At 39.2% G+C, this 24,758-nt stretch overlaps 1 protein-coding gene across 4 annotated transcripts; it reads right to left on the bottom strand.

Annotated features, from left to right (window-relative positions):
* mtus2b (microtubule associated tumor suppressor candidate 2b) lies at positions 1-24,034 on the bottom strand. 4 transcript variants are annotated; one of them, XM_008426357.2, is made up of 15 exons: positions 23,880-24,034; positions 15,050-16,998; positions 14,685-14,868; positions 14,171-14,350; positions 11,860-12,003; positions 10,025-10,123; positions 9,074-9,261; positions 4,237-4,303; positions 3,904-4,118; positions 3,668-3,773; positions 3,516-3,589; positions 3,330-3,428; positions 3,129-3,248; positions 2,720-2,820; positions 1-1,846 (listed from the first exon to the last, which is right to left on the bottom strand). In XM_008426357.2, the coding sequence occupies exons 2-15, from the start codon at positions 16,781-16,783 to the stop codon at positions 1,639-1,641; spliced, it is 3,519 nt and encodes a 1,172-aa protein (XP_008424579.1). In that variant the 5' UTR covers positions 16,784-16,998; positions 23,880-24,034; the 3' UTR covers positions 1-1,638. The 4 variants fall into 4 exon arrangements, with proteins under 4 accessions (XP_008424579.1, XP_008424580.1, XP_008424581.1 ...); XM_008426358.2 differs by having other exon boundaries at positions 2,720-2,817; positions 23,880-24,033; XM_008426359.2 differs by lacking the exons at positions 9,074-9,261; positions 10,025-10,123; positions 11,860-12,003; ... (2 more) ...; positions 15,050-16,998; positions 23,880-24,034 and adding an exon at positions 6,898-7,038.
* Positions 24,035-24,758: the final 724 nt, after the last annotated feature.

The raw sequence follows: 24,758 nt of genomic DNA, 5'->3' as shown, positions 1-24,758 counted from the left end.
TAAGATTGCATCAGACTTTCATTTCTTGCTTCTAAGTGACTCAGGAAATGTTGCACAACAGGAACACAAGCTGCAGATATGATGGAGAGACTTCATAATCGGTTTAACTGTTCGAACTGTACATGCGGAAATATGAAGAACATGGAACAGAGAGCAGAAAAGATAAAGCAAATTGTAACTGCTGCAAAAGGATTCATCTCCCTTAAACCTTTCAACAATTTGTCACGTTGCAACCACAAACTTAAATGTTTCTTATTAGGACTTTATATGATAAACCAATGTAAAGTAGTGCATAATTGTAAAATGGAAGGAAATTGGTGGTTCGCAAATAAAAAAGAAATACTTCTGAAGTTAGTAATGTTATATATATGTGATTTAATCCCATCTAAATACAGGTAATTGGGTATTAAAGTTAAATTTTCTTGAGATCTCAAGAAGTTTAATCGTGGTTAAATAAAGGTTGAATAAAGAAATGAATTGTGTTTCCGCTGTGGAAACACAGTGGTAGCAGCATCAAGCTTATCAGAGTTGATGTGAAAATGAATGGAGCTAAATTAAGGGCGGTCCTGCTGGAATGTGAAGAGGTTCCAACAGGACAGTAGCCTTAAACACATCCCCAGATTTACATTGGAATGGTTTAGATGAAGGAATATCATACTTTTTTTGGCATACTTTTCAGCTTTCGGCTCATGAGATCCAAATAAACATCCAAGTTTGTGTTTGAAACATCCCAAAATGTAAAAAAAAAAAAAAAAACTCAAGGGGCTTCGTCTGAAGAATGAGTGTTCTGCATTGAGTTCCAAGCATGTAAGTGATGCGGCGTGTTATAGTTTAAGAACTTCATCTTTGGTGGTTTTATTTTGTGTGAGTTGACTACCTTTTCTTTAATTCAACTGAGGGTGAAGGTTTCTTCTTCTCCAAAATATCTTGAAGTGCTTCTTTCTAATTCTTCTCATCATCATACATACATGAAATAATCTGAAAATCTGTTCTAATCGGAAGACAACCCATGCTGTAAAGATAGTCATACATCTACAGAGTTTACACACGTAATAACTCATAATATACTTACACTGTATTGGCAGTAAAGTGGAGTTATGAATGGTTTGAGGTTAGATGGCTTGGTATAAATCATACACTCATGATAAATGAAATGTTTCTACATGAAAATGTTGAGAGCTGAGGTTGGATTTTTCTGATAATACTGCCAAGCCCCCAGGTGGACCTTGCTGGTGGGAGGGAATGGATGACAGAAGGCGCTTCATGTTTTTTGAGTTTACTATGTCTTATTCATCCATCATCCTGAGAGCTGAAGGAGAAGAGGAAAATGTAAATGGAGGCGAAAACATGTAAATGAGGCACTGTGATGCTCTCTGAACTTTCACCTGCTGGAGAAACTTGCTAAGGTTTTGCTCTTTGTGGAATCATCCGTACAATTCATGAGGTCAAAGAAAAAAAATAAAAATAAAAAACGTGGTTTGGAAATGCATCAAATGGGTAAGGAGATTCTCCCCAAACAAACAGAACATATTACTGTCTCTTTGTCCACTGATTGTAGAATATTCCTTTAAAACAGAGGAATATTTTTTTCAGAGTTAAACAAAAACACTGATAAAATAAGATGTTTGGTACAAACAGTCACTGGTGGTAGGAGTGGGGGCGGGCGGGCGAGCCCGGTCCAGAGGCTGGGTGGTGGATGGGGGAGGAGCTGGGGGTCATGTGTGGACTCAGCTCTCCTGTCTGCAGACGCCACAGCAGCTCTTCGTTGGTGCGACTCAGACGCTTCTTCTCTTTGCTCTCCATCTCCACGTGCACCTGCAGGTTGGCGTTCTCTTCAGAGAGTTGCCTGAAGTAGAAAAGGCACAAAAGAACATAAGAGAAAAATGTAATTCATTTCGATAGCTACAGTGTTGACTTTTAACAAAACTACAAAAGTCTGTTTAATTGAGATTTTATGTGACATCTATTACTGAAGTGACAGTAAAATGTCTATAAAGTGCAGCATGCATTTCTATTCACACTCATTTATTTTTGATACTTTTTAATATAATCTTTGGAGGAGCTGCAGAGATTCTCGGCACAGATGGGAGAAAAAGAGAGAGACAAAAAAAGTCTCATTTAGTCAGTGTCAAGCCAAAAGAGAGACAAAAGGAACTTTTAGGTCTATATACAAACAGTGTGTTTGTCAGAAAGCTAACACACACACGCCCACGCACACACACACACACACACACCACCCACAATATAACACCCCCACTGTAAAACACAATGGTGGATTGGTGTCATGCTGTTCTGCAGAGATAAAAAAAAAGCAGTTACAAAAAAAGCTACAGATTACAAAGGACTTGAGACTAGCATTGAGGTTCACCTTCCAGCTGGACAACGACCCGAAACATGCAGCAATGGAATGATTTAAATCAAACTATTCTCATGTGTTGGAAGGGCCCAGTCAAAGTCCTCAAGACCTAAAAACTGATGTTCACAGATGTTCAACTCCAACTTAAAAATAGCCATTTTGTAACGAAAAACTTGCAGAAATTTGGTTTTAGAAATGGAAAAGTGGTAGAGACATATGTCAAAGAAATTGCAGCAGTAACTGTAGCAAAAACTGACTCCTCCATGAACAAGTTTCAGACTTTTCAGTTCTTAACTTTATGGTTGTGAATGTTGAACTCAACCTTATTACCTATGTATAATTTAAATGCACACACAAACAGACCTGGACACAGCTAGATTCTTGTCTATCTGCTCTCTCAGGTCTTCGTTCTGCTGCTGCAACACTTGCAGTCTCTCCTCCAGGTGCACATTCTTTTCGGCCTGCTCAAAAACACAGGAGGAAACAGCGCAAAACATTAAAGTCTTTAAATGGGTTAAAACATTAGAATCCATTGAATGACATAGATGGTAATGCCATTTGATTTTACAGTCAAAAAGGTAACAAACGTAATCATCACTTCATTTAGATCATTATTTGACTGTTCTTGCAAGGATAGAACTATGTAGCAATTTAATCAAATTCAAATAGATCTTTATGTTTAATTTAATATTACAAAAAAAATTATGAATAAGACACACAAAAGTGATTGTGGTTACTTTACAAAATATCCTGAATAAAAGTTGAAGCATACTATTTTCTCCAGTTCGGAAATCTTCAGCTCCTGTTGATGAATTTGTTGATTCTTCATCTCCAGAACGTCTTTAAGGCTCTTCAGGTCCTCCTCAATATGCTTATATGGAGCCAAAGCATCCTGAAAGAGAAGCGCTGTTCGTTCTGCAGGTATTTTCAGAGTCGTCAGTGTGTTGCAGCGTTCTGGTTCATGAAAACTTACAACTATCTGCTCATCTGTGCTCTTACGAAGAGCTTCTTCGAAGCGTTTTGCTCGATCTCTCAGGCTGCGGTTCTGAAACGTAAGCGTGTCCACCTGATCCTGGAAATCAAACACACACAAATCTGCAAGGGATTTGTTTTTTCCGGTGGCGTTGTTAAATTTTACCTTCAAATAAAAAACACATACCTGGAGTGAAAGTCTGATTTTCTCAAACTCTTCCTCTAGAGACTTTTTCTGTTGTTCATGAGCCATTTTCAGATCTGTTAACAGACATAACATATTATCGTCTCAAACTGAAGAATACGCACACAGGAGAAGTTATTAAAAGTGCTGCTTACTCTTTACTGTCCTTGCGTGCTCCTCCTGCAAAGTGTCTAAAGTGTCATTGTGGGCTGTCTCCATCTCTGTCAAAGATGCCTCATGATTCTCTGTCATCTCCTCAAGCTACAACACAAATGTTGAAACATTTTTCACTTTTGGTTTCAACAAAAAGTTCTTCATTTTCAGTTTTCATGCCAAATCATTAAAATCCTGAGCAGGTTAAGACATTAGAGTCTGTTTCTGCATGCTGCACCTGCTCCTGGTGTCTGAACCGGAGCTCCTCCAACTCAGCTCGCTGATGGGCCAGCAGGCTCTCGGTGTCCTCTGCGTGCCGAGCCTTCAGCCTCTCCTCCAGCGCTCCCAGCTCGCTCCGCTGCTCAGCCCGCAGCCCCTGCAGCTCGGCCTCAAAACGCCGCTCCTGGTCCTCCTTCTCCTGCTGCAGCTGCTCCCAGTGCGCGACACTAACAGCTGGAAAACATACATACAGAGGCGAAACTGACTTCAGGTTTGCACCTCCTCTTTTCTCTGAAGATGCCATCTACCGTGTACATGTTGGGAGTCCGGCTCCCTGAGGTTTCCCACTTACCCACTTCATCCCTGATTCTGCCGAGCTCCAGGGACAGCTCCCTCTCTTTTACAATGGCGCTCTCATTCTGGAATGAAACAAAACACGACACATTTAAATGAGACAAACTGATGTGAGCAAACTGCAAAAAACTGCAAAATGAAAGAATTTTATTTCCATCATGTTGGGCACGATAGATAATGGTCGAGACATTGGCTTGAAGATAAACTTGGATCCTCATGGGGCTCTGCCGGTCACAGTTTTATCTATTTTAAACTTACATTTGTTGCTCATTTACGTGAGAGACGAACAGGAAAAAGTGATGTTAAAAGTTGCTGTTCCGGATCTAACAAGAACAACAGATTTTAAAAAAAGTTAAAACAAACCTGATTTACTTTAAAATATTGCTAAAAAATATTTTATAATTGGTTCAACAGTGCTATTACACTGATGCGTCTCCTGTCAGTAATAACATAGAGATAATCTACCATTTTTATCAATCCTATCTTTAAAGATATTGCAAATATCTTAAAAATTTCAAGCTATCTACAACTGTAAGCATTTTCTGGTAGGTATGGGGCTTGCATTAAGCTTTTTTTCAATTATCTAAACAGACCCAAGATGCATTGCGCCAATATGGGGCAATTAGGACGTTTTTGTAGAAGTTCTCATCTTGCAACACATTTGTACGACACACACTTGTAGGTGTTGAATGAACCAATAAGCTTTTTTAACAGAGAGAGAGATAAAAGACGGCAACAAGACATCTGATCATAATTAATGTGAAAACTCTCTAATCCAAAAATAACTCAACAACGCTGAAGAGAGAAAAGACTCAGAGGGGAACAAAGTGGAATTTTTGAAAAATGCATGAAATGGTTAACACTATGTCCCAGTAGAAATGATGTCACCATCTAAGATATGCAGCAGAAAAGAGACGGACTGATCTCAAGAGGGATGAAACATGTTCAGCATCATTTTATACAAAGAAACTCCACCCATCCTCCAGGTTTCTGATAATCAGTTCTTTTTTTTCTTTTTTTATGTCCTGACAGGCAAAGTAACTTAATCTAATTTAGAAATGCAACTATTGAGTATTTATGTATGCAATAAAATTGTTGATTTAGATTTTTATTTTTTTTTGTAGTATCAAAAGAAATCTAGAATAAAGCGTGGCAACAAGCTTTTCCTTTAGTAAAATAGAAAACTAATACATGTTTATGTAATGTTTCAGGGGGAAAAAAGTACATTTTATATTTCTTTTGTTAATTTTTACATCTGACTAAATATGCTTGGTGGAGTACAAAGCATATTTACCCACTGTGTAAATATGCTTGGTGAAAAAACATGTTTCTGTTTTTCTGAAAAACACAGAAACGTGTTTTTCATTTTCAGAACACGTTTCTGAAAAACACTATATCGAGTTAAATAACTTGAAGCAGTCATTTATTCCAAATTAAGTGCAGCTTTAGTTTCAGTGGTGTAGCTGCTTATTTGGTGGGAGTTTTTGTCTTGTAAAAGTTTAAAGGCCAGGAAGAACACGGGAGGCTGCAAGAAATCTTGAATTTTTGTTAAAGTTGAAACTTTCATCCTGAAGTCACTGAAAAACTGCCGTGTTTTGCAACAGTAATTATATTCCTTGAACTTTTGCTTTTTTTTCCCCCACAGTATAACAACTGTTTATTTGGGTTTTCAGGATTTTGTTGGACTAAAACAATGTAGTACAGAATTACTAAATTGAAGGAAAATGATACATGGTTTTCAGATCCTATGGCAAATAAATATCTGAAAAATGCAGAGTACATTTGTATCCGACTATCTTGATAGTAATTCCCCTAAAAATACATGCAATCAATTATGTGGGAAGTGGGATAAAGTTTCACATTTTGACAGAAAAGCAAGTTTACAATGGAGGAGTTGTATCAATCCTATCTTTAAAGATAGGATTGTATCAATCCTGCCTTGATTGGATTGATACAATCAAAGCATAGTCACATGTTAAAAAGGCGTAGTCAAGGTCTGGCCCTAAATCAAACTGAAAATCAAGGGATGTTCAAAGCTTTTTATTTTTGGAAAAATAAGAAGAAAAAAAAAGAAAATCACTTCACAGACTTATAATTCTCTACAACCTGGTGCTAGTCTACCACATAAAATCCCAATAAAATACATTGAAGCTCTAAAACATGTAAAAGTTCAAAGAGTGTGAATACTTTTGAAAGGTATTGTGGGGGCATTACTGTATCAAAACATGTAAAAGTTACTTAAACAAAATGGGTAATATTGAAATCCGTCCAGACAATTTTAATTGACAGAGGAGAGGCATTGACACAGCACACAGGAACCTAATCGATAAACACACTTCCAAACACGCACACACCCCCCCCCCCACACACACACACGCACACTTCCAAACACTGAAATTATTATATCAGAATGAACCACAGTTGCAAAAATTATTCCATGCCGTCTTCCTGGAAACTCAGGCAGCTTTGACTCAGCACAATCATCCCCAGCTCCGTGCTCTCTGCCGGCTCTGTCGCTAGGAAACAAGTGAACATGACGATCATACGCATTCAGACTCCCACAGCACCAAACACACACCAGCTCAGCTACAAATGCATCAAGGAATCCTCGGTGCAGGACAAAAACAAGCTTACTGCCTGCGGAAGACACTGCCTTTACCGTTTGGTCCAGACAGCAGAGAGGGAGAAAATGAAGCCTGCAGCAGCAATGGCCCATATTAGGCTAGCAAACGGCAGCATCCCTTAGCCTGATGGGGAGGCAGCAGGGACAGACAGGAAGTGAAAAGAAAGATGCAGAAAGAATGTCAAAGCAGAGGGGAGGGATGAGGCAGGCAGAGGAGAGGGGAGGAGAAGAGAAGAGAGGAGAGAAGGGAAAGACCAAAAGCTCACCTCGCTTCTTGGTTTGCGAGCATCATTTCTCCCTGCTGGAACAAAGAGAGCCAGACCCAGCCCAGCTCTGACTGTCCTCCCCTCAACCCCCCACTAACACGCCCCATACCACAGTCATAAGCATGACAGAGAGCAACACACTCACACACACACCCAGCATCTTTGAATCTCTGAAGACAGATGAAGAAACAGGGGAGCTACCTGATCGATACATGCACAGATTTTCAGATTAGGGGGAAATACTGTAGCATCTCTCCTACAGAAGCTACAGAATTACACAACAGCACACATCTGACAAAAACTGCCTAAATAGTTCAGTCCAAGCGCAGTTTAAAACATGTATTACTTTTTAATCAAACAGGGTTTTTAATTCAATCCAGAATGAGCTGATCTACTCATGATGGGTTGGGCTCATAGTGGGACAAATAAAATAAAATCAGAGGAAGAGATAAAAGAACAAGATAATAGTTAAAAAGCAGCACACACAGCACAATTATTAGCATTTTCATAAGTATAATAAAAAAAATTAATTGAAAGAACTTTTTTATTTTCTTTATTTTTTTTTTTTTACAGAACACAAGAAATGTTTCACAGTCCAAATTTCACTATAGGCTTCTTTGAGCACGAATGCTTCCTCTACTATTATACCAGCATAAAAACAAACTTTGGTATAGAACTTTAATTTGGAAATCTTTTTTACTTTCTTAAATATTTTGAAGATTTTGAAGTAATGTATTTGCAAAGCAGCCCAGCGTCAACAAAGCACAAACAAAATATCTACAACAAATCACACAGTGGAAACATCTTAGTGCACTAAACAGTAAATACTTGCAAAAGTTTTCATTCTTCCTTAACTTTTTCACAGTGTCGCATATAATTCACAAACTTATACATATGTCATAAGTGTATTTTAATGGGATTTTTATGTGAATTACAAAACTGTGAGGCGGACGAAAAATGATCAATCATTTTCAAATTTGTTTAGAATTGTAAAACTGAAAAGTGTGGCATGTACTTGTATTAGGCTCTTTAAGTCAATTCCACTAGCTTCAAATACATCTGGATTTTAATACCTGCTTAGCATTTTAAATCCAATATTAGAAGCATGAATCTGCATGACTGTTATTCCCCACTCAGGGACAATAAAGATATTGCTAATATCTATTATTTTCTGTATTTGTTTCCCTCCATCTTACTGTCTTCTATTCTCTGACCAGCTTTCTTGTTACTAAGTATAAGAAACACCAAAATTAACCCTTCCCTTTCAACTATTGTATTGATCTGTCCAAAAAATTTAAAATACACCAAAAGTTTGTGGCTCAATCATGACAAAATGTCATAAAGTTTAGGAGGAAAAAAGGCTTCCATATGGCACTCTAAGCATTTTTATCTATTAAAGGCAATTAATCTTCCTTTTCCTTTTGTAAATAAATAAAAACTTTGGAAAATTCTCAAAGTAGTTTTGATGAGCCCTGATGCTGCAGACTCACGCTTAATGTGAAAAGAGATCAAAAGAAATCAAAGCTACTTCCTTTGACAGTAGCAGCTGGATGCTACAGGTGTCTTTTGAACAAAGGGATGCTGGATGTTTTGTAGTTATACTGAAGCTCACAGTGGGATTTTCTCAGTTGGTTCTGTCAGACACTATTGGTCAAATATAATTTAAAACCATACAGTTAAATGGGAATCTAAATGGAAGCAAGTTCAATGATGACACTGTTTACACAATACAATTTGTGCTTTGCCCTTGTGAAGTGATAGTGTGTAATCTCGTTTGCTCCAACCATAGCTTTCTTTAACACAAGAAAGCTAATTCAACCAAATTCGTAAAATGATTCTCGAAAAACCAACGTATTTATCTAAAGCTTCTAAATCTTAGACATCACAACTAACTGACCCTACATCCAACTATTTTGTTTTTTTCCACATAGAACTGTAGAGCCTACCTTATCACAAAAGTGCAGAGTGGTGATGCTGAAAACATCCAGGCACAGAGAGGCCTTCTTCAGCTGGACCTGGAGAGTCTGCAGCTGCAGGGCCTGCTGCTCACATCGCTCCTGCAGCCGCTGGATCAGAGCCCGGTCCACTTCCTGACACCGTCCTGTCCGAGGAACTGCTGCTGTTCGACCGCGAGCTAGGAGCACAGACAACCACAATGTTATTGCTTAGACTCAGGTGAGAGTCAAAGTAAAAATGATCAGAGGAAATCAATCAATGATATTTCCTTGCAACTATGGCTCCCTTTTCAGATAAAAAAATAAATAAAAACAATGCATGAGCTTTACCGCTTAGATTAAACTGATGAAATGAATCATTTCTTGATAATATTCTAAACTAATGAGGTGCACCTGTACTGTGCAATGAGTCATACGACTTTATAACGATGAGCTCTGTTTGCTTTGTATAATTAATTTTCCTATCTTGGCAAATCCCCAAGCAGGAAAGAGGAAATAAGATCTATTTCTGCACATTGTGGAAAGAGGAGCAGCTTCCTACTTTTCAAGTAGGACCGCATGATGTGTGTCCTGTATTGGAACATTTTTCACCGTACTGCAACTCTATATGCTACTACCGCTTCTCTCTGTCTCAGTGGTCTCTGAATAAAGCAAAAACTGGTGGTGAGCACTGATGTAATCTGAGCCGGAAGAACGGGCGCAGAGGGAGCAATGGCAGCATTACGGCTACTGTAGCTTGTTGCTATGACAACGTCAGGTCGCCTGGTGTAAGATCAGGAAATGAGGAGCAGAGATTGTGAACGCAATTTAAATTTTTAAAGGAACGGAAGCAGGGACAAACTTAAGAGACATCATATTATGTAGGGCACAACCTGTGGGTACAATATGTGTGTAGAGCAGAGAGAAGGTTGACACGTGAGCAGTGTGACATGACAGACTCACCGGGTGATTGTGGCTTTGGTGGAACCACAGCACATCTTTTTGGGGAAGATCTTGGTGACAGCACAGTCTCTGTGTCCTTTTGCAGCACTGGCCTCGACACTGTTCAGAGGAGAAAACTGGTGATCTGCTGCAAAATGTCCAAGATTAAAGCATTCTTTGATTTCCTAAAGCGTTCCAGGATACATGCCAAAAATTTAGGAGGTAAGATCAAAAGAGTTCCAAAATAGATTCTAGTAAAGAATAAACATTATTAGTATATAATTGGTTACCCATAAGAATACATTACATAATTTAAAGGGATGTTCTTCCTTAGAGTTTGCTTTCTTCAAAGTATATCCTCCTCTGGCTTAAACCCCAGCATGGCACACATGTCAAAAACCAGAGGTTTTTTATCAAAGTTGACACCTTTTCAACTCATCCTAATTTTTCAGAAAATAATTGTGAAAACAAAACTGTTTCAACATGTTTAGATTACGTACTAAAATGGAGCAGTCAAAGGCAACACTTAAGTACAAGAGACAATGTTAAGACTGGAAAATTGAAAGTGATGGTGCAATTTTGCACCACTTTCCATTGGTCTTTAAAATCTGGGCAAAATTCAATTAAATTTATGTGAGAATTGTTAAAGAGTGCACTTGTGTAAGAAACTTTAAGTTTATAAATGTAATCTAACTCAATTTATGACTTAGTAAAGCTCATGAAAAGCGATAAAAACATTAAAATATATTTGCCTTGAATAAATAACAACTGTATGGTAGTAAATATCCTAGATGCAATGCCCGTTAAAAATGAGACAATACAGATGAACCAGGCAACCACCAATTATACACAATGACCACTAGATGGTGCTGATTTCCAACATTCAAATCAAATATTATCTTGAGGAATTTGATCGAGCTGACTGCCTCCTACAGGACCAGAAAGGAAGTGCAGTGTTTAGTGCTGCATCACTTCTGAACTGCAGCGCTAAGCAGTAGTTACAACAGCACCGAGGCCTGCATTTGTGGTGTTTTCTGCACATTCTTTCAGAAATCCTAAATTAGACTATTAGTGAGGAAACTGGTCATTAAGGCATTGTTGATCATAAAGGAAGCACTGCATGATTGCTGTTTTTGGTTTTAAAATATCATGCTAAGATACAATTTAAAAAAGCAGAAAATGGAGTAAAACGTCTCAACAAAAACACAAAGCCTAATTATTATTTCTGTTTTTCTTTTTTAAACATTTTGGGTAAGAAAAAAAAAAGTAATTTTATCCATTTATTTTCTAGGCCAGTTTGTACTTGCAGGGTAAGGGGGTGCTGGTGCCAGTTTCCAGTGGTCATTGGATAAGGGGAGGTACATCCTGGACACGTCACCAGCTACAAGGCAGTACAGAAACACAGCAGGACCAAAAAACGTGCACACCAACACGCTCGCACACACGCACGCACACACACACACACATTCACTATAAAGAAACCAATTAACCAGTGGTCATTTGGGAAGAAGCTGGAGTACCTGGAGAGATCCCAGAACCTAACTCTTTCTTCCTAAAAGGCAACAGTGCTATTCAAATGTTTTATCTAAAAATATACAAAACAAACTTCATTAAAGAGAAATAAGAAATGGTTTGCAGCACTTTACTGGATTTTTTTTTTTTTTTTATGCCTTCTTTTGGTGACAAAATCAAATGATCCGGCACAGCTCGAGGTCTAAACCAGCCCATCTGTCAAAATTTACATCCAGGCATCTCAACTCAGGATAACTCTAATTTGATAATCGCTCACAAGCACACACACTGAAGCTGGATATCGGAAACCTATTTCCTTCTGTCCGTGCGATGTGTGACTGTACCCAGGGAGGAGCCATGCTGGGGTGATAGGTTACGATGCTGCAGACTCGTAGCGCTGGAGGGCTGAATCCGGCCCTGAGCCTGGGAGGTTTCACTGACTATGACGGCTTTGTGTGGAAGTGTTTCATCACAGCCAGAGCAGGGATCTACAAAGGAAGGAGAAAAATAAAGGTGAATCTCTGTGCTTTACCTGCAGGTATGTCTGGAAAAACACAGCGTCCCTGAGACCTGCTAGAGGAAAACTGGACTATTTAAGCTGATGTTAATGTGATTTCAAATTGAAAGAATTCTTTCCAGGTTAAAGACACGCCATAGTAACCATATTTGAAACTATTAGCTCTATCAAGATACTTTTGTATCTTGTATTCCCCCCTCAAAATTGCATATGCTTTTATAAAAAATATATCTGATACATATTTGTTAAAACTGTTACTTTCCCATGATTGTACATAATGAGACAGATAAGGAAAAAATGAAGCTCCTCTGCCTCCTCCCTGTACTACTACTGCCATCTGCAGAAATAGACAGATTGGTCAGAAACAACCAATCACAGCCAGGAGGAAGGTCTTAGTTAGCACTGTCAATCAAGCTTGAATATGCGCTGCTTACACCTTCCCCCTTACTCTCTGCTACATATAAATTATGGTAATAATGTGAAATTGGAAATGCGATTTGTCTAACCATTTATACACACAAACATGTCCAGATTAAAGTTTACTATGTCTGCATAAACAGGAAGTCAAAAACCAGACAGACAGATTACATTACTTATAAAATATTCAGCTGCTAAATCAATGGTTGTGCTGACACAAGCTCCACCTTCTACAGGTAATGTGACACTTTCAGACTGAAAAAAAACAGAGTCTTTTGCCCTTGAGCATCTTTACTGTGACCTTAGTCCAGATCAGATTGTACTGTACACTACTACACACTTAATTGTCTGAATCTTACAACTGCTGGTTCCAAAATGAACACCCTGTAGGTCTGTGTGATACTTTCCCAGGGACTGCAGCATCTCTTTACACTGCAGCAGTCTGCATCCACCTGGGAGAGTCAGCACATTTTCAATTTAACTGAAGCAGATACCAAGCCAGGAAGAGTACTGACTAATAGGCAGAGCTATACAGCAATTTATGCTGTTGTTTGCATGCTTGGCTGCATGTGCAATATTAATCCAACCTCCACAACAACAACACAATGAGTAGTAAGAGGCCTTGGGCTCTCTCATTGGTTTAGTAGTTGCAACAAACTTGGATTCTGGTTAGCATGATCAGTTGTCTTTTCTTGTTCTCTTTTTTATTTGTTTTAGCTAAAATTGTGTTGTTGCCATCTTGTTGCCAGGTACCAAAGCACACTTTCAGGAGTCCATACATGGATGGATCAAAGCTATGTTTTTGGCAGCCAAAAGATAAAGTTGTTATAAATTGATTGGAATACATTACAGTTTTTAATAAGCAATCCTTTTATGAAAATAGATCACAGTTAAATAAATCTTACAAGTTGATCGCTCATCAATTTGGTTTATTTGCTGTAAGCTGTAATTACAAAACACTTGAAATACTGCAGTACTCTTTTTGTAACCAATCTAAGCATGTCTTACTCTTTGACTTGAATTACTGAAAAACACTACTATTGATATTCTATTATATTGAGATGCAAATTTGTGAATATTAAGAAGTGTAAGCTTTAATTGTGATGTTAATCAGACCAGATGGGTCCCATATGGGTTTGTCCGCAGGTTCCATGGTGGCCCCACATGGGCCCTACATGGTGGTGGGCCCACATGGGTTTGTCCATTTAGGGCCCATTTAGGGCCCATGTAGGACCCACGTAGGCTGTGGCCCTACATGGGCAAACCCATGTGGGGCCACCGTGGAACCCGCGGACAAACCCATATGGGACCCATATATCAGCCCTCCTTTCCCCCACGTGGGGCCCACCTACGCATGCTGGCAGGGATTAACAAGCCTTTTAGGTTCAGTTTGTTTGTCCAATATTAATAAAAAACTAACAAAATACCCAAATTTAATGAGAAAACCATTTAAGCCACATCATTGTAGAGAGAGAAAAACAATCTTAACATTGCTCTCGAATAAAATATTCTTTTAATTGTGTGAAGAGATATTCTAAATTTCATGAGTACTGTAAGCCAATGGTCATCACTTCAAATAAATCCCTCTGTGTTTAATGAATATGAGTTTCACTTTCTTATTCAAATAACTGAAATATAACATGTCACAACAGTTTTCTAATTTATTGACTTGCGCCTGTATAATCAGAGCACAGTCAAATAGAAAAAGCATCACGACTTACTGTGACATTGGTCGTTGTGACAGCTGTCGTTGGACTGGCTGCTGGACATCGACGAGGTGCTGGAGCTGCATATGACGCCTAAAGCAGCTAGTCGAGCAGCTGGAAGGCTGGAAAAGCCTGGAGGACGGAGACCGGACTGGCCCGACTTCAGCAGGACACTTTTGGGCGTGATTTCTGGACCTTGGCAGAAATATATGTGGTTTTCCATGTGAAATACAACACAATGAAGCTGGGGTTCCCTTTTCAGGTTATATCTGTTGTGACTTGATTGCTTAACATTATCTAATTTACACATGGATATTAATGAATAAATAAACAACAGCACAAAATCAAAACCTAGTAAAAAATACACCTATTCAGAAATTTAGAGCACGATATAGAAGAGACCAGCATGCACCAAACCACATCAGGGCTTGAAAGAATTGAAATATGCAATGAATATTGACATAAAGTCCTAATGTTAACCTACTAAAGATTTCTCAAACTGATGGAGGTTAACTTTCCACCATCTTACCTGCTTGGTCCTGGAGGCCTGGGGTGGACACGCTGGCTCCATGGCAGGATAGTGGAGCTGACCTCTGACCCATCTGCGGGACTCTTGTCTTGGCCGCGGGCTGCCTGGTGACTGCCCCCAAACCCAGCTGAGGCCTCAGAGTTCTAGGTGAACGATAGACGCCTCCACCATCTTGGTAAAGATGCTGATGAAGGACATTGGCAACCAATTACTGTCACAAAAACTACATTTCCTTTCACAATGAATATATTGAAGTTTAGGGTTGCAATGTGAAAAAATGGAAAAAGGTAAGGGAGAATGATTATGTTACATCTTGATTGCCATTGTATGTCAGGAATAGGTGAAATCCAGAATCCACATCTCACCTCTTGGACGTATTTCTTCGACATTTCCTCATGAAAGCTCTCTGATTTCCCGCTCACCCTCTGAGGTGTGCTGATCCCTGGAGGTTTCACGCCCATCGTAGCTGCGCCTGGCGGATAGTACCCTGCCTTCTGCAACTCCTGTCGGTATTTGTCGAACAGTACATTAGAGGAGCTGAGCACCGGAGTGGATCTGGATTGAGGAACCCCCTTTGAGTCCCTCTGAGCTTGTGCACCAGAAGAAGATGGTGGTTGAGTTGCCTTTGTTAACCCTTCAGACTGGGTGTTGGTGTCTTGTGATTTTGCTGGTGTGCTTTTTCGAACGTATGTAATGATTTTTGGTCTCACATTTTTGGGCTTCTGTGGTAGAGGGGGAATTTTGGACTCATTTTCTTTCTGTTGAGGGACGATTGGTTTGGGAATGCCACTGTTTATGTTTATTTTATTTGGAAGTCTGACGATCTGACTGACATTTTTTTGAAAAGCGGCACTTCTTTCCGAACTCAAAGCCCTTGCGCCCTGGACTTTAGCTGGAGAACCTGGTGGTTGTCTCTTGGGTGAGCAGGAGGTAGTTTTGGGAGTTGCCGGGGTTGCAGATCGACCAGGGCTTCCCCATGTTTTCCTCCGCTCCTGAGATGACAAGCTGGAGCTGTTCTCAAAGGAGCCCTGCTTTTTCAGGCTGTTATCAAAAGAAAGCTGCTTTTTCAAAGAATTCTCAAAGGACGGCTGCTTTTTGAAACTCCTGTCAAAAGAGTTTTGTTTCTTTAGACCGTTATCAAATGAGCCTTGTTTTCTTATGGCTTTTGGTTCACATGATGGCTGAGTTGCTTTTGCACCACTTTTGACTGGTTTTATCAACTCAAGGATTTCACTGGCTTGTGTGCTTTTATCCATTTTAGTTTTGCTTTCTGCACAGAATAAAGCTTTGTGGTCTGTATTATCACAATCTCCCTTTGAAATGGTTTTTCCTTCCATATTCCTCTGGTTATTATCCGTGTTCTGCTCGTTGCTTACATCCTCGCTTAAGACACCATTCTCCACTTGCTGTTGCGGTACAATAATCTCTGGGTGAGGTGTTGAATTTAAATTCATGTCTAAATCTTGCTGGTGTGTTGAGCTTTTTCTAGCTGACAAGGAGAGATCAGCTTTTTGTGGGGCTTTGTCTCGCTCAGAGACGATGCTACAGGTTTGGGAGGCCACTGTAAGATCCTCTGAGAGGGCAGAATGGTTACCAGGGGCAACGTGCCAGGAGTCTGTCGTCGGTGTAGCAGTGGTGGACAAGCAGGTTACAAAAACATCAGTATCAGAGACATGAGACGCGGATGATTCCTGCTCACAGGCAACATCCACAACCGACTTCACTCCTTTACAATTTGTACCGCCTGTTGCCTGTTTTTCTGCGGCGTTGCTGCACGGTGAGGTCTCCTCTTGATGTTTCTTCCTCTCTGTGAGCCCGACAAAATCTTCCCCATCCTCAACCAAATAAGCCTCCAGCTCCTGACACTCCAACATCTCAAACTCAGCCAGCTCGGGGTCGTCACACTGAGAGTCTGTGCCCCAGATGACAACTTTGTCTTGCTCTGCTGTCTCAGTCATTATCCCTGACAGAGAGCCAGTACGTCCAGTTCTCCCATCATCCTCCTCTGTCTGAACTCTGTTGGCGTTTGCATCACCGGCACCCTGCTGGTTGTTGTTCCTCAACTCCCGGTCACCAACTGGCTCTACTTGATCACACATTATGGACAAAGCTAAGAGTCCTTGGCACCCTAAGGAGGTCGTTCACATCACTCATCCATAGCACCGGTTATAAATCTCTTCCTTCCCATTAAAAAGCCCTACATACACAAAAGGAGCGCATAATGACATGCTTTTTTTTCCAGCATTGAAGGAATCAGACTGTCTCAAATAAGAACAAACTTTGAAGAGATGTCCTCATTAGATCTGCCTGGAGTCTGTAAGATGAGAGAAAAATAAAAACAGCATGACATTAGAATTGGTATCACAGCCTGATCCCACAATATTTATCATTAGGGCTGAAATGATTCATTGGATTAATCGTGATGAATTGATTATTGAAATAATCATCAACTAATTTAGTAAATGATTAATCGTTAACTGGAGTATACAGACTCAAGAAAAATCAGACTTTCCGAGAAGTAATTAAACCAAAACTCTACAAAAAATATATATTTTGCATTTAGGATAAAACAAAGCGTTTATCTGTACATATATTCCACACAAAACTCAAGTGGCATAGTTTTAACTTGATCCAGCTTAAATATTGTACCTTTTACTATCCATTTATTAATTGGTGAATCAAATTTTTTTATTTAACTTTAAAGAGGCATAATAGTGGGACTCAGTATCAGTAAATGTCAGATTTTAATGTGAACGTGAATAAAATATCAGTGGTTCTTGTAGGACCCACAGATAACTATAAATCTACCAGGATTTATAGTTTTTAGAAAACTTGTTTGTAAGCAAGTATACCTCATGTAGTATGAATCAACACTTAATACAACTTGCCCAGGTCTATGTGTGACATAGATAACAGGAGACAGAAGCTCATCAAGCTACAGATGCCCTGTATAAATATGACTGTAAATAAAAGCGGAAACTCAGACAGACCTTACTAGTCCTCACAATGCCCTAAAAGAAGGACTTAACAACATTATCAATAATGATGAGTGGAGGGAGAGGAACAAAGAGAAGATCAAATTATATTTTTGAACCACACAATCAAGGAATGACTTAATATCTGCCCTGTTTTTTGCAATGTTGAGTAACATTAACAGAGGAAAACAAAACAAGGAATACACCATATAATCTTGAACTTATCTGTTTACCCATCAGTTGTATCAATATTGTCATAAATAATGCATTATGTGGCAGCTGTTACTTTGTGCTGCGTTTTCAATTCTAATTTCAGATTTTTTTTGTTGTTGCACGCACTTGTATAAATGCAACAAAGAACGACAGAACTTACATCGACCGTGGCTCATCACTGTTTGACATGAAAGAAACTATGTTGTCTTCTCAGAAGTGAACGAGAGTTGCATGCTGTGCTGCAGGCAGAACAGGAGGCTCTTAGCTCCGTTGATGGCTGCATTTACTGTGAAAGGGTCCACATATTCAAACCTCTTGTGCAATTAAAGGGACAGCAAGCCATGTTCGAGCTGTGCAGCACTGCTATTGGTTTTTGGTTCTCTTAATATGGTGGCAGAAGCAATAACTTGGGTGGATGAAAGGTTTGTTACTTTGCCATATTATTTGGGATTTTCTACAATAAGTTTTTCATAGCAACTAGGAATCTGTTCAGTAATGCAAATGCTTTTTTGATCTTGCCATAGCTTATAGAGAACGGGTAGAAATGGGGCTGCATGTCTGAAAATTATGCAGTGATCATAATGTTAAACATAATGATAATGTAACCAGTTGTAATAAATTCATATTATCCTATGAAATGCCTGATTTGTCCATCTCCAACTGGAATCCAGTATTTTGGTTTTCACTCAGTGGGCGTCCCATTCCTGCTGTTCATGAGCAGCTGGAGTTTTGGTTCACCCCAGATGTGATATTCTGATATTGTAATATTTTAAAGAAATTGGAATCTTTGATAGAGTAAATGATACATAATTTTTCAACGCTATATGTCTCTGAACAGACTTTGAGGTGCTCTGCACTCATTTAAAGCATTTAAAGCCCCGATTTGTACGGAGATGTTGTTTGAAACAGCTGCTGAGGATCCTTGTCCAGCTGTGGAAGTATTTGAATTTAACATATCACAAAAGTACAGTATTGATGTACTGACAGAATGTACATGACCGATGTTTATATGGTGTTACAGCCATCGAAGACAACCATAATCCCATTGACCGCAGCATGGTCATGGTTATAGCTTTAGTAACAGCTGAGCACATTCGCATATATCACAGCAGTAACATGAGTGAGAACTGGTAAAAACCTTTACTTCATTGTCTTCTGCGGGCTGGAGATTCACCGACGTTTAATAAATTGTTTACTACATATTAAAGACTAAACTCCAACGTAAAACAGCCCAGACTCTCCCGCAGGGTTGAAGGACACAGAAACAAAAGCATGAGTGACGTAACAAGACAGAGTGAGGTTGGAGGTAAATCTTGTAAGAATGTGTCTTTAAGTAGTTTTGAAGCAAAACATATACAAGATCAATTTTAAATTTGAGCCTTTGTCCTCATGCATATATCTAGATTTCTATGCTTCCTATATAATCATAATACAGTAAAATAGCTCCAAAATATTTACTAGGATCATTTTGACCCATACGAGCTCATATGTGCCAGTCAGGTTTCTCAAATATTTCTGCTGTAGGAAGTTTTGCAGCTGCTCAATTCTGCAAAGTGGAGGAAATCAGAGGCACAACTTTCCTGCCGTTTCCCTTCATCTTTTCAGGCAAAAAAAAATGTAATAAAGGATGTCTGCAGAGGATTTCCTGACTGGATTCCTGTGCAGTAAAAGAGCCTTGAACGTCCCTCTGATCTCAGCCGTTCCCACAAATCCACCTGCATTAAGCTCTCATCGCCAAATCTAAGAATTTATTCGCTGCTGTTTTACAAGTTCATTTAGCTCAGGAAATCTAACTGGACATTTAATAAAACTGTCCTGTTGCCAAGCCTCATTATAATGATCAGTGGGGTATTTTTTCCTCACAAAAAATGTGAACCTACAAAGGGTTAAACAAAGGCTGGATTAATCTGCTCTGGGCACCAACAGAACTTCAGTAAATGTCTTTGTCGCACACACCAACCTGTTAGCAAAAAAATATACTATTGAATACTGCTCTGCTTCATGACTTTACTCTCCATTTCTGTCCCCTATACAGTAGTAGAAATAAAAACATTCTTGTGAAGGCTTGACATATGTCTACAGCAAGAAGAAGGAAAATATGTACCTGCAAAATATGAATGCAGTTTACCAGTTTAGTTCTATTCGCTTATGGCTACTTAGGTTAAGACGAGCTGCAGAGATTTCCCACAGTTACTTTGCACTTGCAGACACACGAGACAAGCTGATTCAGCAAAGCCCTCTGCTGTACACAAACCGATAAATCGCATATCAGATTCCTTCATACGTGCACTTCCTGTTCCTGCCGATCAGGTCTCGTACAGCAACGCAAGAGGTTTTAATGAACTCAAAGTATGACGTGATTTCTGCTTTCGGGTCTCTCAGGTGGATTATAGGTTGAACATTTCCAGGAATGATGGAGACTTTGAAATACAGGAGCAGCCACACTTATCAGCAACCCAGATAATTGTGTGAAAAATCCTACAGGCCTACAGGAGACTTGGTGACCTGAAAACACTTTGCTGTGAGCTTTGGACATATTTTTAGCTCTCTTAAACTGCTGTCATACTGTCACCTATCTTGCTAGTTGCTATGAATGTTGGCGTACGGGAAAACAAACATATATTATGTTGGTCTAAATGTAAGAAAAATGAAATTCTGTCATGAATTACTGTCACATTTGAAGTGCATATAATGCATGTGTATTGTCATCATGGGGCTGTAATTTACAGTATTCTGCTGCATCATATCCAGGTATTTTACTTTTTCAGTAGTCCCCATTTGGTTTTATTTTATTAATTTTTCATATATACGGATCAACTGACTCATTAGAAATAAAACATAATTTATTCCTGACATTCATTTCATAGCAGGTCTTACCATCATTTTCACCTGAGTTGACTGAATTTCATGCAGTGCAGACTGCATGTGTATAACATAGTGTGAAATTGAGGAAAGCTATTATTAAGTCACTATGATTATTGCAATATTATAAGCACAAATGAGAACATGTGCAACAAGCATGTCATGTGAGAGCTGTGCTGTTCATGCGAGATTTTGCTCTTCCAATAAATTATGAATTTATTTTATCTCTTTTTGTCCACGCATCATTACAGATAAATGTGCCAGTCAGTGTAAGGCACACATACCTGTTCAAAAAGAAGTGGACAATCTAAAGTTCTGATTGTATCAAGTGAATTCATTAACATGCCACAACAAAACAATTTATAGATGTATCTTTTTGTGACGAAGATCACTAAAAGTAAAAGCGATGGAAAACACTAACATATTTTAAAGACAATAGCTGGATGACTGCTGTGTTATGTCTAAAAAACAAACTTGTGTTAGCTTCTCTCAAGTTTTATTGAAAGCCTATATAATGCGAAGAAACTCTGAGATGAGCACGAGACTGCTTTGTTCATCTCTGCAGCATTTTATCTACGATTCTCTTTGTGGTTCTTACATTTTCACTGTGCGGATCAATCCCAACAGCCTGTATTCAACCAGCTCACATAAAATTTCTTCACACCAAATAAAGCTAACACCTCCCCTATAGGGCAACCAGACATCCAGGGACGCCCGAAAAGAGATCATTTTCAAGAAAGTAGCTGCAGTTCGGTAAAAAGGCTTGTTTCTGCTGTGGTCTTGATTGCTTTCCCATGCCTTCAATTGAATTCCAGCTAGAAATCAATCCAGCACAAAGTCAAACCAATACACAGACAGTCCAGGCCATCAGTATTTATCAGAGCAGTGGTGATAGATATGATATGGTGCATTTATTTGAAATATTTATTCAATCAAAATTCTGAACAGTTTGAGTTAGAAAAACATGAGTGCAGCGTTACAGTAATTGAAGAGATAAACTTGATTCTGTTCACACTTTTAGGAAAAATAAGCTGCTTCTTTTGCTAGACGGAGCATGTCCAATGTCAAATTATTATTTACAGTATGTTACAAATCAATTTATATGCTTGAACTTGTTTTTTGTCACTCAGAAATGTCAGATTGTCTATGAAATTTATCTAGATTTTATGTGACAGACCAATTACGGCATAACTGTAAAGTTTAAAAAAAAGCAACACCTGCGGTTTTCACAGGGGCTTTTTTTTTCAAATAAAAAGAAAAAAAAAGCAAAGCTCATAATCCAGACCTCTTCACCCTGAGTAGGATAATTTGTTGACAGGAGAACTTTAAGTCAGCAAATCTAGCTTTTATGGAACAATGTAAATCAGAAAGACATCATAAAAGGAAAACAATTAAAAGTTTAAAGTTTGTCACAATCAAACCTTTTTCCCCTATGTAAAACTCTACTCATGTGACCCTGAACACATTATTTTTACAATAAACAATTGTGTTGGCTGCACAATGCTATAGGGATGTTTTTCTTAAGCATATAATGAAGCTGTTCAGAGTCAATGGGGGAAAAAAAACAACTAAATATATCTGAATCCTGGAAGAAAACCTCTTAGAGGCTACAAAAGAGTTGAGACTGGGGCAGAGATTTACATTTTGTTTTGGTAACGACCAAAAACACAACCAAAGCAAGTATTGATTCAGGCTGTTCAGACACATATAACTTGGAAAAAAAACAAGTTCCACACTTCCTTGTGGGATTTCTTTCTAATTCCACAATTCCACTCTACTTTGCATACGACTACCATGTGAAATCTCAATGAAATGCATTTTTCACTGTATATGGATGTAACATGAAAACATTTTTTAAAGTACTTCCTCAAGCCACTATTTGTGCCCTACACAAAAGTTCTTCAGACAGTATTTGAGAAGAAATATTCTATTTTCTCAGCGAAAAGAGGAACATATGTTCCTCTCAGATGTGGTGAAGTAAAAGAATAAAGCATCATAAAATGTAAGGACTCAAGTAAAGTGCATATGACGCATTCCAAATAAAGTGCAGTTCCTTAGGGAACACACTGATGCTTTGCCGGACAGTTATAGCTGTACGGAGCATTAATGCTAGCACGTGCAGCCGGTTCTTCCTTGTTTTCCTGCTGTTGCTGTGCTCCTCAAGCACCTCAGGCAACCTGATAATTATAGCACAAGGGATAATTAGGGAATTTCTGCCAGTCCTAACAACACGCTTCCCTGAGCATATTTCTCCCTCACCATCCCCCATCACCCAGCGACTCACTCAACCACCTGCCTCCTGACAACCAGGAAGGACCTTCGCTGTGATGAAATCTGTACACTTGTTTTGACTGTGGACTGCAATAACTTGCAGTCTTCTGTAAAACTGAGGCTTCCTCTACATCAAGAGTTATCATCCTGAAGCAAAACAGAGATCAAGACCCTCGTTTAGTGTACTTTGCTTCACTGGATGGTTTGTGCAGGATTCTCATGAAATATTGAGGATGTATGAAAATGGAGGCACCAGTCTCCCTCCAATTTTTAATGCCTGAGTGGTCCTGATTTCTTTGTGTACCCACTCGAAGTCTGCAGCATTAGGTGTGCAGATGCTTTGCTGTGTAACATAAAAATAAAATAAAAAATGTAACATAAGCCAGATCTTTCAGGCCTTAGAGGTAGACTGTATGCCTTCCTGGCTGTGACTGTCACATCTGGACTAACTGTGAACCAGCTCACTCTGTCATCTTAGTTTTACTCATCTCCAGTCATTCCTTTTCTAAATATAATACATCTATATTCATCATCCAAAAAGAAAAAGTAAGGAGGGATATTGCAAATGCAAAAATTACAGATGAAAAAGGGGATATGGATAACTCAGGATCTGACAGAATAAAGGTAAGCACACCTACAGGAAGGAGATATTATTCCAGGCTGACTATAATCAAGCTGCCACTCCTAAAAAAAAACACCAAACAATTAATCACAGCTCGCAACGTTATTACAGACAGCAGCACCAACAGGCTCACCCGCAGCATCCCAGCAGATGCAGCAGCCTTCATCAATCTCATTTATTCCCGAGCCTGCGAGTGAGACGGGGACAGGCAGGACTCACCTGCTGTCCTTCAGGAGGAACGGAAACGCTTACCGGCTGAATTCCGCAAGTCCTCTTCTGAAGGGCTCCAAGGTGAAGAGAGGACGGAGGAGAAGCGAAGCATCGGGTGTTAAGGCGAGATGAAGAGGAATCAGTCTGCAGGATTGCTGGAAAATAGGGAGGAGGTGAGAAGACGAGAGGTGACGCTGAGGTGGGTTCCGGTTGCCACCTGCCGGTCTGAACCAGTAATTACACCCAATAACTTCAGAGACACGAGATGAAGTGCTGCTCAGAAGAAAATCACGGAGCAGTAAAAAATAATAATAAAACACTGGATATATCTTAATACAGTCATGAACTCTACAAATATGTAGATTTACATTTGCAAAAAAATAAAGAGTCACAAGAAGAAATCAATTTTGAACAAAATGACCTCCTGAAAGACCTGGTGGTGAGACCAAACTTAGCTTTGGGTCTAAACGTAAAATGCCGTCTGCAGAATTTTGCACAGCCCCCTGGTGAAACATGGTGGTGGCAGAATCATGCTGTGGGGACGCATTTCTGAGACACGTCTGTTCTACACACTGTTCCGAATTTTATCAATAAAAGACCTCAAAAACATTTTTCTTTTCCACTTCCTAATTATGTCACTTTCCACAGGTTCTATCGTTTCAAAAATACAGGTACATTGATGTTTGTGGTTGGAATCAGAGAAAATGTGAAAAAGTTCAGGGGCTGCAAAGTTATCTCTTGTGACCTAACAAACAAGGTCATGTCTCGACTTTTTCAGCCTTTTGTAGGAAAGTGGGGGAAACTGGCTTAATAAACGATATTCATTTGAAATGCTGAGGAACGTCACTAAGAATGAGTGAAAATCTTTTCAACAAAGGTCTCCAGAAAGCCTGGAGACCTAATGATTAAGACTTTCAATAA

This window comes from Poecilia reticulata, linkage group LG13, assembly GCF_000633615.1.
Source record: "Poecilia reticulata strain Guanapo linkage group LG13, Guppy_female_1.0+MT, whole genome shotgun sequence".
NCBI lineage: Eukaryota > Metazoa > Chordata > Actinopteri > Cyprinodontiformes > Poeciliidae > Poecilia > Poecilia reticulata.
The sequence above is the reverse complement of the archived record's forward strand: the minus strand, read 5'-3'. Positions and strand labels throughout refer to the sequence as shown.

Coding starts and splice junctions, on each gene's coding strand:
- mtus2b (XM_008426357.2), bottom strand. CDS start 16,783: ATGTGTGATCAAGTAGAGCCAGTTGGTGACCGGGAGTTGAGGAACAAC. Junction 14,869..15,049: donor CGAAGAAATACGTCCAAGAG/GTGAGATGTGGA, acceptor GTCCTTCATCAG/CATCTTTACCAAGATGGTGG. Junction 2,821..3,128: donor TTTCCGAACTGGAGAAAATA/GTATGCTTCAAC, acceptor TGTGTTTTTGAG/CAGGCCGAAAAGAATGTGCA.